The sequence below is a fragment of the Pyrgilauda ruficollis genome, unplaced genomic scaffold (genome assembly GCF_017590135.1).
Source record: "Pyrgilauda ruficollis isolate IOZ18807 unplaced genomic scaffold, ASM1759013v1 scaffold124, whole genome shotgun sequence".
NCBI classification, from domain to species: Eukaryota; Metazoa; Chordata; class Aves; order Passeriformes; family Passeridae; genus Pyrgilauda; species Pyrgilauda ruficollis.
Genome location: NW_024510766.1, coordinates 843,825 through 858,251, shown reverse-complemented (window position 1 = coordinate 858,251; position 14,427 = coordinate 843,825). Strand labels below are relative to the sequence as shown.

At 40.0% G+C, this 14,427-nt stretch overlaps 1 protein-coding gene across 2 annotated transcripts in view; it reads right to left on the bottom strand.

Annotated features, from left to right (window-relative positions):
• Positions 1–14,427, bottom strand: part of PEPD (peptidase D) — a 145,737-nt gene that overhangs the window by 55,469 nt on the left and 75,841 nt on the right. For both annotated transcript variants that reach the window (XM_041490575.1, XM_041490574.1), the window contains one exon: positions 6,086–6,154. In XM_041490575.1, the coding sequence (XP_041346509.1) occupies positions 6,086–6,154 (69 nt within the window). The remainder of the gene's footprint in view (positions 1–6,085; positions 6,155–14,427) is intronic.

Below are 14,427 nucleotides of genomic sequence, written 5' to 3'. Positions count from 1 at the left end.
GTTTCAATCAATCTTTTGTTGTGTCTGGAGTAAACGTGACATCTGACATACTTCTCATATTAGACTTCTGGTGTGTGCAATTACAAAAACAGTAAGAATGCACTGTATCCAAAAAGATATTACCTTCAAGATGCATTAAGTACTTGTGATATTAGATATTTAACAGATCATCAGTCATACAGATAATTCCATAAACAATGATTATGGAGTAGAAAGTAGTAAGTTTCTGCTCTCAATCCAAATGGCTGGACTGGGTCCCTGGAACTATTTAAAAATACATGTAGCTGTGGCACCTGGGGCCACAGTTTAGCAGTGAACTAGGCAGTGCTGGGTTAATGGATGGACTGGATGATCTCAAGAGGGCTCTTACAATCTGAATAATTCTACACTGATATTTTGAAAACAGTAAGTATTTATTGTTAAGTATTTTTTATCATATAAGAATCACTATGTAATAAGACAGTGAAAGGTGATATTTCAGAATCACAGGGATGATTTTCTGATACAAAGTGTACTTCACAAAATTATACACACTCCAAACTGAAAAATTAGAAAAGTTAAAAGTTGTTAAATCAAGAGTTAAAAAGCCCCACATAACTATGGCTCCAACATATTCATTTTGTGATGCTGGTCCAATGGCTTAAGCACAGTTTCACAACTGGCGGGATGCTTTTTCTTTTCTGGATGCTGGACTTGAGAACCTCTGCAGCTGTGCAGATAGATAAAAATGGACTCAGAAAGCCTGTATACAAGATGAAGCCAGACAGACATAAACTTCTTTCTGAGATGTTCTGTCTCCTGGGCACTGTTGGAATATTTTCCACACCAGGACACTTTCAAAATTAGTTTGCTCTATCTGAAGAACAAAATCTGTAACAGAGCAATGGAGTGCAGTCAAAAGAAAAGGTCTCCTGTGCCAGGCATGGTGTGCAGTGGGAGCTGTGCTCCCAGCTGAGCTCTCCCAGCAGGGGACAGGGGTGCAGAGCTCCTGCCCTGCACTGCTCTGTCAGCGTGGGGAGGGGAGGCAGCATCAGCCCCTGCCTCAGGAACTGCTTCCCTGCAGAGGGCTAAAACCTGGGAGGATGGCATGTGGGAGTAACTGGAATGACCTTGCATGACACTGTTTGGTGTTTAAGGAAAAACACAGGAAATAATAAAAAGCACCAACTGTGGAAGAGGTTTTACAGCCACTTCCGTGAGCCAGGAGAAGTTTGATGAGAGGATCCATGTTCACCCTTGAAAGAATTTCCTACCGAAGTTGTTGACACAGAAACCAAGAAAGAAAGAAGGATAAATAAGAGAAACCTGCCTGTTCCAATTAGCACTTTGTTTGTCTTTCCTGACCAATGAGTAAACTTATGAGCTTTATAAGAATGTATAAAAAGCATCCATCCTATAATAAAAACAGTTTGAAGCCTTCTGAAAATGGAGTGTTGCTTGGTATTTTGACCATCTCAACTACGAAACAACAGCTGGTGTGCACATCCGTACTCCACAGCAGTTTGCCAGGATTTTAGCTGCAGATACTGTTCCTTATCTCCCTCCAATACTGGGGATAAAGTAGGAGAAGCAAACAGCACATACATATATTTATGATCAACTTTTAAAAAATTACCATGAACCTTAAGGGCATGACTCCATGCTTGTGTATTTGCAGACAGCTCATTTACTTATCAAGATGTACACCCTCAGTGACATATACCATACCAGTGCATAAATAAGTCATATACTCAAATTTGACAACTGCACAAATGCTTTCAACAAAACACATTGCAAATACAAAGATGAGGGGTTTCTTTTGCACATTTTAATGTAAAGGTTTTAGTTTACAAAATATTTCTGTTAGGCTCAGCACCAACTGTGAGGGGAGCTGTGTGAAGGATCTGTTTTTCAGCACCATTGGCGAAGTGTTAAGCAGGCACAATCTTTCTTGGCATTGGAGGCTCCTGATCTGTCAGGCACATCTTGGCTCTGTCACACACAGGGGATCACAGCACAGAGAGCACAGTTGGTGCTGAAGACCAGATCCGCACACCATATGCATTTCAGGGATTTATTGGAGTGAGAGGGACTGCTCCCCTGGCTGGCTCTGGGCATATACCCTGGGCTCAACACCCATCAGCAACCAGGCAAAGCCAACCTGCTCTTGCACGCTCCCCAACTGCTTTTCACCCAAAATAAAAGCAGCACGTGCATTGAAGGGCTGATCCCCGGCTCTGAGCAGGCCCTGCAGCTGAGGAGGAGTGGGAGAGCTTGACTCAGACTACTGACTACTGACCCAAATTAAGACAGAGATATGGAAACCTCCAGTGGGATCCTGCTAAGAGGTGCACATCCAATCTCCCTTGCAGGGTGCATCCTTACCCCTGTCCTGAGATGAAGGCAAGAAGATGCTCTGGAGCAGAAATGATGTGTACCCAAAAGGTAAATGCTACAGTTAGCCAGAAATTGTTCACACTGATTCAGTAAGCCTTTCAAGGCTTTGAACAAAACCTCCAGCCACTGGCAAAGCACAGAATTCACAGAATCACTGGGTTGGAAGAGACCTTCAAGACCATCAAGTCCAACCCAGCCCCAACACCTCAGCTAAACCCTGGCACCCAGTGCCACATCCAGGCTTTGTTAAACACACCCAGGGATGGGGACTGCACCACCTCCCTGGGCAGCCATTCCAGAACTTTATCACTCAAGCAAATGAAAGCAAATGAGACTTCATGTAGAAGCTACTTCTTTCTCTTCCAAGAGGCAACAGTTGCAAGGTCTAGCACTGGAGTGCCAAGTCGTGGTTTATGATGAAGAGCTGTGGGAGGTGAGGCTCACTGGCTTGGCTGCCTTCTTTTCGGTCAGCACCTCTGAAAATCACCACACATGAGGCTGCCAATGCTCACCTTAAGGCAGCCAACCTGAAAAATCCTCAAAGGGGTTCCTGTGTATCCATTTTTATTCCTTTAATAACTTGCTTCTAACTGGTGTCAAAGACATGTTTGTTACAGAAAAAATTGCACAAAGCAGCAGAAGAGCTGCAAATTAACACCACTGAGAGTGCAGAATGCAGTAAGAGATTCTGATTACTAGCAAAGGAAAACAATCCCCCAAGATGAATTTGAGATCAGAAAGCACCCTAAAAACAAATCATTAGAAGAAAGAGGAGAAATGTCAGCAATATTTTAAGAACAGGACTATGCTGAGCATCAAGCACTACAAAAATGTAGCTAGTAGCTGTATATTAAGGATGTGTAAAGAAAAAATAGAAGACCATTGACTAAAACTGGAACCTATTTCCTTCATTATTTAAATCATCATAGAATCAATGCAGAAGAAAGCATTAACCCTTCTGGCCACTTTTTTGTCTATGGCATGAAATCTAAAAAAGTTGTACTGAAGTTAAAGAAAGAAAAGCCGATTCAATAGTATCCTAATCTGGTCCAAAAAAGCTTCACTTATGACAACCCTCAGATAGAAGAAGACATTCCACTGCACAGTGTTATTCTTGATGACTGATAGCACCTGATGAGAGCTGGCATCTGCCCAGAGACATGAGTCAAGAAGATCTGAACCTGAGCCTAAGACAAGAGAGCAACAAACAGCAGCTGACAGTGGCTTCTGTGGTGGTTCCAGAGATACCAATGCCTCCACCACCACCTAACTCCAGCTGGAACCTCTGCTTCCCAATGGATGCCACCCACCCTGGCACCAGCAGGACACTGGGAATGGATTACCTTTGTTGTCCTGTTTGTACAAATGGCTCCTTGGTATCCTAAGACACTGCAGTGAATAACTCATTAGCATTTGGACACTACTTGGGAGCAGCACTTTGTAGATGAGTGCCAAATATAGCCAAGTATGCTTAAGAAATGCTCCTATTCTCCTTCCGTGACACTCAGTGATGTCTGTACTTCAAACCACTCCCAGCTGGCAGATTTTGAAAGTATCACTGACTACAGGACTAATCTCAAAAAGTAACACCCTGTCACACTCATCAATGTGTGTTACTATTCCCGTAGTAACAGACAACACATTGAGCACTTCTGGTCATAACCAAACATTCATTTAGCATCTCCTCAAGAATACAACACTGCACAGGGACAGCAATAACTAAATGCACCCATCACATGATAAGTGATTTATTTCTGTACTGAAATATTGTATTGATTACTCCTGATTTCCAGCTTAATCAGCATATTTCTTTTAAAAAATTTAACAACAAACTTGCTTTCTATTTAAAAGGATTATTCTTTTCTATGGAAAATATTATCAGACCTGTAATCTAAAAAGGAAAGATCCTGTCAAAATATGCCCATTTTAAGAGTTCAGGAAAATATAAAATTCAGCATGAATAGAATAAAACATTCAAAAACCCTAACTGCAAAAGCTATTTTTAGCTGTAAATGTAGTTAAGTGAAATATTTACAATGCATGACATTTTCACAGTATTAAAAAATGTCTATTATTTTTGCCATTATCATGTTAATTGAATTCATTCATTTATTAGGAGCTAGCTTAAAACTGTTAATATTATTCATTCTTACTTCATCACTCATAGTTAGAACATAGAATACAAAGCCCTTTGTCTGTAAATTGCTATCTCATTTAACTATTTTTTTTAAAATCAGGTTTGTCTGCACTTTTAATTCTAGTGGTAGGATACAATGGCAGCTGCTAATGACAACAGTGAATCACAATGTTGATTGGATGTGGCACTCCAAGGAGAACCCTTCTCTGTGATTTAAATCCTCCAGTAGCTCAGAGGCAGCTCTAATTCCACCCCCATGCCCTGCAGAGCAGGACAGGACACCCAGGGAGCTCCTGTCAGCACCCAGCTCCGAGCTACTGCGGGAGCTTTCCTCCTCCTGGGCTCCCCGAGATGTGCAATGCAGGTCCTGGGTTTTCAGTCCTGTGGGGAGTTCAGCCTGCTCCCACCGCTCACAAGGAGCCACCACACAAACATTGACTGGACATTTCTATAGGTTTAACAAAGTGATTTGGCCACCAGCACCCAAAACAGATCCTGCAGCATGGGTTCTGATCCACTGTCAGTGAATGTGAAGTCTGCATGGTTGTGAAAAATCACACCATCACTGTCTGTGACAAAAGCTTAGAGATGGGGTCTCATTTCACTGGGATGTTAATTCTCAAGTTATACAATGGTACTTAAACCAGGAAACTTTTCAGACAATTTAGATACACAATTTGCCATAAAACTGTTCATGCTCCTGGTGCAATTTTGCATATAAATTGGAAAATTGCATTTAGAAATAAGCAATTGAGTAAACTGCAGAAAGAAGTGGAGGTGCTAATTGTTCTTATTACCTTCAAAGCAATATAGAATTATCGTCATTAACATAAAAATTATCTTTTGTAAGTGTATGTGACTTCAGTGTAGGGCAAATGTTTCTGAGTAACAGCAGAACAAGTGGAACATATATACCAACATATATGGCTCATTTCACTGTCATACATCTCTGATTAGATTAATTCCACTAAGTAAGATTAATCTCCGCATGAAGCACACAGCTGTTCTTCAGCACGTGTCCCACAGTGTTCTCTTGTGCATTTCTACAACTGCAGGGAGAACTTTTATACTACTTTCCCAAATACAGTAACCTTCAACACTAGCTGTTCAGCAAGAAGCAGAGAGAGCAAAAAATTCCAAATTCCAAAGAGATCAGTTCAATTGCATCCTAATATTTGAGACAAAGAATTTTGAGGATGATAAGAAATACTTAAGGTGTATTTCAAAGAAAGTATTTTTGATCAACAGAGAACAGACGTAAAGCCCTTCTCCGTGGTGCTATTTCATAAAAAAGCCAAGTGCAGCACAGGGGTGAGCACAAACACGACCTTGGCAGCAGCAGGAACAGCCATTGGGGAAGCTCTGGAGTGCAGCAGATTCTATATCCAAGTTATGTCTTCAGAAGACAGAGGTAGCCACCTACCTCTCTTTGTCTTTTCAGGTGAAAACAGGTCAGAACTCACTCTGGTGCATTTGCAAACACACGACATGTCTAAAAGGACCAATTTTACAAATATCCAGGGGGAAGCTGACTATAAAGCTTACCCAGCCCAGTGTAAATCATCCTCTTACCTGCCACAGATGCAAGTGTAGGAGGTGTGGCGCATGCCACCTCGAGTGTAGCAGTAGTGCTGGAACAGGCTGCAAAGAAACAAAGGTGGTAATTATTGATTTATGCAAAATCACCCCAAGACAGGTAGAAAAACAAGTTCTGCTTGAGTACAGCTGTGTTGGTATAAATCCCCAGCTGCCCAACAAGGCTGTCTGCCTATTTCTGCTCAGCTGAACACTCCAGTTGCCCCACATGCACAGCTCAGCAGCCCTGCAGTGCTGCAGGTGATTTCCATAGAGCCATTAAGCAACTCTGCAGCAGAGCAGAGAGGTTCAAGTGCAGCTCAGTGACCTCAAATGGCAAGTGCTTTCCTTACAGCTCGGCACCAAAAGGGAAATTACTGTTGGCAAGAGACTTCATCAACCACAGAACAAGCGGGGATGGCAACAGTTAAAATGCTGAAGCTGGTAAAGCTGGCCAAACTCTCCGAAGTGGAGTTGAGAAAATCACTGCATTGCTGCATTTCAGGCACACAATCACATCCATGATCCTTCTTTTCAATCCTGCTGCCCTCAGTCTATGTCATGTAAATTCAGGAAAAGTCAAGTTCAACCAGCCCTTCACAGAGGAAGGAGCTTGCCAGACTGGTCAAAGCTCTTCAAAATAATTTCAGCAGAAGTCCTCTCCTTTTTACCACCTCATAGACACCTTCTGCTGGAAGCTGAACTAAATACCTTCTAACCCTGATTTGCATCTGCCTGTGCTGTTCACCCTCCTCTCCAAACAAGGCAGCAGAGCTCTCCCTTCACATAAACCAAGTCCTTTCTGCATCACAGTCTGGGCTGGAATGGACACTCTCATGTTTTCTTGTCTGTAGCACAACACACACAGAGAAAACATAAGACTTACTCAGTTTCAGACTGTGGTACCTAAGTACCTCTATGGTCTTTCCCTGTCCAAACACGGGGAAAATAATTAACACAAACTCAATCCCAAGAGCAAGAAGGCCATGTGATAACATGAGGCCAAGTTTCCTGCAGCCTATAAAGGACAGTACAACACAGCACTGTTTGCTTTTGTGTGTGCTTGGGACAGGGAAGGGAAGGGAGAATAGCCTGTGGAACTCCTCTTTCACTGCCATCCTGCTGGAGGAGCTGTTTGTCCTTAAAAAGCATTACAATATTTTCATCTTCACTGTCAAAGTCGCCTTCAGATGAGGGCAGATTTGCCCAAAGCACAATTAATATAGGATTAGGTGCTTTACGAGCTAAGCACATATCATGGATCCTTTTATTCTTTTTGAAATATGCTCTAGTTACAATCCAATTCCCTGTAATACTGAAAGAATTCCAAAACCTCATTTCTTGTAATACTGAAATAATTTCATTAACATAGGGTGATAATGGTGCTATTCAAAGAATAGAGATGTTTTGATTTTGCCCTTCTTCAGCAGTGAGCCACAGAACACAATTCAAATTCAAAAGATATTAAAGACATTACACACTCATAAATCTAAACTGGATTTTAAAATTATACAAAATGACAGTATTTAAAGAGAAACAAAAGAAAACATACAAATTAATCACACATGAAAGAAGAAAAGCCTCCATTTAGAAACTCAGTAGAGGGACACCCTATTTACAAGATCTCTTTTCTGTTGAAAATACTGTGGTGGTTTACAAGGTAGAAAACACTAAGTTTGTTTTGGCTCATAAACGAAGGATGGCAATGAGTAGGTCAAATGCCAGAGAAGCTAAGGAGAAACTCTGACATGGTGAGAACCCAGCAGAGATATCACTAAACTGAGCAATAAAACATATCACCTAAACTGTCATTTTTTCTGACACACATCCTTTCACAGAAATGGACATTTCATATGGAAACATTTGCTTGCAGGCAAGGTTTACTGTCTAAGACAAGACACTGTACAGAAACATTTTGCACAATAATTATACTGTTATATATGTATAGTTACATTTTAGGAAGCAACTTTTAGAGTATTTTATTGACCCTTCACCTTAAGTGATGAATAAACTAGGTTCTCTAGACAGCAACTTCCAGTAATCTTATAAAGAGCTTAAAAATGAAATGCAAAAATGAAATATGAAGGCCCTAAACATCTTTCCATCATCAGTGATGCAGCATAGCAAGGTTTATTTTTCCATATGATAACTGATCACATATTCATAGTTGCAATTAATATGAAACTATGCAGTCAATAATGGCACTCACCTCTTGCAGTACTCTCTGACTAGCAGTAAAAAGCAATAAATAAATTAAGACATGCATTGTGTAATCCAGCTGTTGCCTGAACTTTGTTTCTGTTTTCATCAAACATCATGGACTTTCTTTTAAGACTAAGAAAGAAGGGGCTATCTGTGTGATTGAGCTGATGATGGTACAATTTTGCCAGGTGACAAGTTTCCTGCTAGTAAACTACTCACATCACTTTTTTGAATTTACTTTTTCAGGGTATGACGTCATGCAATTGGAAAAAAAATCCAAAATTTCTATCAGAGATAGCCAACATCCTTGTATAATATGGCACAGATAAGTGAAGGACTGGATGTCCCTTTGATGACAAAGGCTGGGTTTTCAATGCTAGAAAGAATATATGTAGAATTAGAGAAGTACCAGGACTTCGAAGGTAAAGTCCCAGTTCCACTGAAGTTAATGCAGACTCTGCCCCTTGACTTCATCACACCAAGGTTTCACAGTCTACACTCTGCAGGAATCTTCATCCATAAGGGCACAGGAAAGTATAGAGTCTGAAATAGTTGCATGGAATATAATTTAATCTGGCACTCTGCATACACTGCAAATACTCCATCCTGAACTTCTCCTGGTGTTTTTGATTGCAGGGTATGTGTGTTCAGTCAGTTTCATGTTGGTGCTGGATGCTTTACCCCGAGCTTCCAATGCAACCAGCACAGGTACAGAAATGAAGCAGCTCTTTCTCTTCTCCTTGCATGGGTTTCAAAGATTCATGCCATGTTTATTTGTGCAGTATTTCTCCAGAGGGTGTGTGTATCACCTACCATGAAAGGATGGCCTCAGTGGTGTGCACGGACCACTGGAGCATTGGTTGTCACATGTCACCTGCCAGATGCAGACAACTTTGCTAGAGCTGGCATGGGCTGTGCATTGCTTTGGACACAATTGGTTTGTTGCTGTTGCTGTGTAGAGGAAAATCCTGGGTTTGGTGCTCTTTTTTTTTTTGCCAAAACCATCACTTTCTTTGACTGACAATATGCAGAGAGTTAAAGCAGTTTTTAAAAACTTACTGTTTTTTCCATCAATTTAAAAAACCCCAAATATTAGTCACCATCAACCCAAGTAAATCTGATATGAGTGAACTTCTCCTTGCAAATTTGCTGAGGCACAAGATGATGTTAGCCCCACTGCTCTGCTGAGACTCAACTGTCTCACTAACTGTGCTGACTTGAGAGAAGAAAACTCCTCTTTCAGAAATAATGTGTTATTCACCAGTAGAATAACAGAATAGTATATACTTTCTGTGTTTCAGATCTGTGGAGTACTGCACACATCCAAACAAATCTCCAGAATGCTTAAAGAGCCTCAACTTCAAAACAGCCTAAAAAGCCATTAAAGTGGAACCTTCTATGAACAGTCCTGACAAATTATCAAAATCACTCTGACAGTGATGCTTGTGTTTTATGGTCATCTTTGGTCCAGCTTCTACTGCAATCTAATGCACACTGACAATTACAATCATGTGTGTGCTATGAATGGAAATTGCATTAACTAAGGTAGTTTAACAGATTTCCTAATTTAAGTGAATTTACAGAATAAAGACACATAAAGCAGGAGGAATAGAACTATCTGTATTGATTGCTCTCACATTTTGCTTATTTTCAGTTCTTCCTCATACTAGAATACAACACATCCATGTACACTCAGCAGCATTATTTTTATTTCCAAAAGAAGTACATAAATAATCTCTAATTTTAATTCTTATCATCAGCTCTTCTTGAGTTATATGAAGTATTTATAAAAAAACAACATTGGTATTTCTCAGCTATTCACTCCTGAAACCAAGACACTTCTAGATCAAAAAGGTTCAAATTTTAAATAAAAATCCAATTGAGCATTTTGACCTGTATCTTACAAAACCAGTAAGAAATGCAATTACAGAAAGCACAATAAAAATGGAGAAAAGAGAGACACCGAAGGAACGAAAAGCAGCAAGGATATCTGAGCAATGTCTGACCAAAAAAAATTAAAACCTTGCCAAGTTTCTGTAACACTGCCCAACAGATTCCTCAGTGACCTTCTGATGGCCCCACACCCTCAGTAACTGCAGCCAGGTGCTGCAGAATGAGACATGCCCATCACTTGAGGCTGGAGGAACAATTACTCATCCCAAGGTTTCTGATGAGAGAGAAAACCACTGAATAATCCTGTTCATTATTCTCAGGTACTGCATCTAGAACACTTGTGGATACTGGTAGTTCAAGAACCCAAATTTACGTTGTGTATCAGAGGGATCTGCTGTCAGTCTGCCTTGTGAAATGTACAAGTACAGAAGAGTCAAGGACATCTGTAGGTCAGGATCTCCTTATTGTGTTTATATTGAAAACAAATATTTGAGAAAGTTGCCTCCTACTAAAAAGAAACCTTTGTATACTTCAAAAATAGTATTCTTTGAACATAGCCCTTGAGAGTTGCCTTGAAATGCAAGCAGGTGGATTTGAACTACAAACTGGAAGCCACAGTAACTTAAGGGAGTTCTGGACAGAACTTGGAGGATTTTCTGTAGTTCCTTCTTTTATTTTTATGACTACAATTGGAAGAGGTAGATGAATATCTATTAGTTACCTGTCCACTGAATTACTTTTGAATTACAACTAGAATGTGCCCTTTTGCTTTTGTGTGGTGTAAATATGAAGCATAGCTATGATACAGGCTAAAATCCAAAGCCTTTCTAAAACATTCACAAAAGGACAAATATTCCAAAGCTGATCTCTCCAGTTACACCAGGACTGAAAGCCATTATTTTAATAACTTAGACACAAAAATTCGCCACATAAGAAAGCTATAAAGCCCAAACCCTACAAAATTGTTGAGCCATAGTAAATATAATTTGCAAATGATTACTAAAGCATTTATACTTAACATCAAGCTAGACTGAAAGAAACATGCTCAGAGGAAAGAAGACAAGGTGTCAGTAACAGCCCATCAGTGAATACAGGAACAAGGTGAGCAGTGCTTCCTTTAATCCCACACTAGACATAGTGAGGCTCTTAAAAACAGAGCATTTTTCTTTGTTAACCTACTTACTCTGCTAATGTAATTTATTTTCCGTGGGCAACTAGATGCTTAAAGGCTTAGCCTATCTAATCCTATTTTCATTTAGTTCACAACAGCACACTGCAGTACTGCAAAACATCTCTGAGGTTGTTTTAATACAAAAACAACAACAACAAAAAAGTCAGTACTTCATTGCAAAAGGGTAAAATAGAGTGGAAAAGTCTAGGAGGAATAATCCAACTTACTATTAATGAACAAACAATGGATTAGTAACTTGCAGCCAAACAAGAAAAATAGCACAATGAGCAGATGAGCAAAGTTATTCTTCACCTTGGAGACAATATACTTAATGATTTCTGCCCGGAAATTGTTTAGAACAGAACTTGCAGATCCATGAACAACAGGAAATAAAATCACTTCTTTGCATTGACTTCTTAAACTAACTGGTTACACTACTCCTAATGAAAATTTTAGATTAAAATCCCTGGCTGAGTCATTTTGCATGCTCACAGAGGAGAGTTGCTGAAGCATACTATCAACCAGAACTACTGACAGCAGCTATACTTTGAAGCATCTCTATTTACAATTGTCCAAATTTGCATCATGCATAAGCAAAATTAATATATGATTTTTTAAAAAATGTTGATCCTTCTGAATTCTAACACCTAGATTCTGTTCTGATTTTTGCTGTGTTTTCTTTAAATAAGTTATTTTTCTTTATGTGCATCAAATGCTACATAATAATAGAACCTTAAAAGTGACCAATGTTATCTGGTCAGCAGATAACAGCAGGGACAGAAGAAGTGTAACTTTGGCAAGCAGGTATGACACAGGAAACTGACAGTACATTAATGTAAATACACTAAGAACATTTATGAAGTAAGGGAGAGCTGAGTAGAAGCAGCACAGAAGTCCCTGTAGTAAATAATTCATATTGGGATTTCTAAGTGTGTTACTTCTCTGTACTAAAATGGATCACAAGCCAGAGTTCAGGGCAGGAACAGAGGGTAAGATTACCCTAAAACGCAGATATATTTTAAGATACAAAACAACACAGATCAGAAGGAATACCCTTCCTTCAGGAAGCCAAATCCATCAAGGTAAAGCCATTAATACTACCTGGAAACCAGAGGCACACAAAACAGAAAGTCCATAAATAATACAGAACTCGGCCCTGTCACATATGTCATACATGATTTGCAATGATTGAAGGTAATTGATAATATCAGTTCAAGAACAGAGAGTTTAGGTGAGGGGTAATTAGCATTTTAATTGCATAATTGGGAATTATAAATTACCTGTCTTATGCAAAGAATAACTAAAGAGCTTATATAACATGAGCCGATAATTCATCTTTTTGTCTAAGCTAAATGGGTTGGAGAATTTAGAGAATCAGGAACTGCATTTTCCTCACACACAGAGACATTTCCTTTTCGTTTTTTTAATTTCATAGCTCTTCCTTTTATTTATTCCACATGAACAAAATTTTCCCCCATCAATTTGCAAATCTAGAACTTTTGAATTATTTTTGAGTCAGAGAACATGACTTCTGATACTGCAGCAGTTTAAGCTTTCCTGTGGAGCAATCTCCCCTTCTCCCTTCCAGACAGACTGACGTTTTTTCTAACAGGACTGTTGGAGTTTAGTCCAATTTTTTTCTTTTTCCAGTATGAGGAAAGGGCAAGAGCTTTCAAAGATGTGATTTTAAAGAAGCGCATATGGACACTCTCACTTGGTTTGTCCTTCATCTGATTCTACACTGGTGCCACATCTCTTTGACTCTGAAAATTCATCAAGTTATGATTTTTCACAGAAGTTCATCTAAGCTATTTCATTACCAATGTTCAAATGCAAACAATGATTATGTAAGGCTCTAACCTCCTACTCAGCTGCTGCTTTTCCAGAAGATTGGCAAGACAACGGAATGGGTACCCTAGAGATAGGACAGTTACCAAGAATGCTCTGTAAATACCACTCTTCAATAAGTCAATCTTTAAATTAACACTTAAAAAGCCTTTAAAAATGGTTTCAGGTATGATTGTCAAATTACTATTTTCCTGAAACTCTTCAGAGAATTCACCTGTCATTTGTCAGAAGAGTTTGATTCATCTGTATAAAACCCAGTTGATTGTAGATTCAAATATTATGACTATTATGCTACTGAAATCTTTAACTATCAATCCTGTTGAAATACAGTTAGTATTCATATTTCATAGTAATTTCATAGTAATTGAGCTGATTAAGATATTCATAATAACAAGGTTTAATCTCAACTCTGACAGACTTGTAGGTCAAGGTCTACCTCAGCTGGTTTTTGGTAGGCAGAGGCTCAGAGGCAGGAGGTGTGTGCTCTGCTGGCTCTGCCTCCTGCAGAGCTGCCAGCTCAGCACAGGGGCTGTTCCAGGAACACAAGTAAGGAATACCCAGAGCCCTGCAGCAGGGCTCCAGCCAGGCCAGGAACCCCATCAGGTGATGGACAGAAAAAGCCTGCCTAGTACGAGACATGGCCATGGCTGGAATTCCAGCTGTGATTAGACCAGGCCAGGTGATGAGACCCATCTGATGTGAATGACCTCGTGCTGCCTGCAGAGCCACTGTCCCGTGCCACAGCAGGGACAAGGGTCACCTCACTGCTCTGCAGCTGGGAGGTCCAGCACTGGCACCAGGAGCACACAGGTGGAAGGTGGGGACTTGTCCTGTGCTGTGCTGAGCTCACATTCCACGTGCTCCTTGCTGCTCCTGCCTCTGCCAGGCTGGCTGTACCAAGGCAGAGAGCTCCTCCTGCTCTGCTCCTCTGCAGCAAGGACGAGCTAGAAACCCTTGGACAGGATTAGTTTTCATCCATTCTCCAGAGCAGAAGGATTTTTCAAATAATTACCAAACTTTACTAAATACATAAATGGAAAATGGATCCCAGTGCTGCACTGCAAGGCAATGATCATTAAAAAGAGTCTCTGGTTTAATTCTTCATCAATTCCAAAGACCCCTTGGAATCACATCCCTTACTAACAAGGAAGAACAAAGTTCTGCACTGGCCTACATTTCATATTTAATTTAATATTAAGGAAAGAGATGGTACAGATTTTTCTGA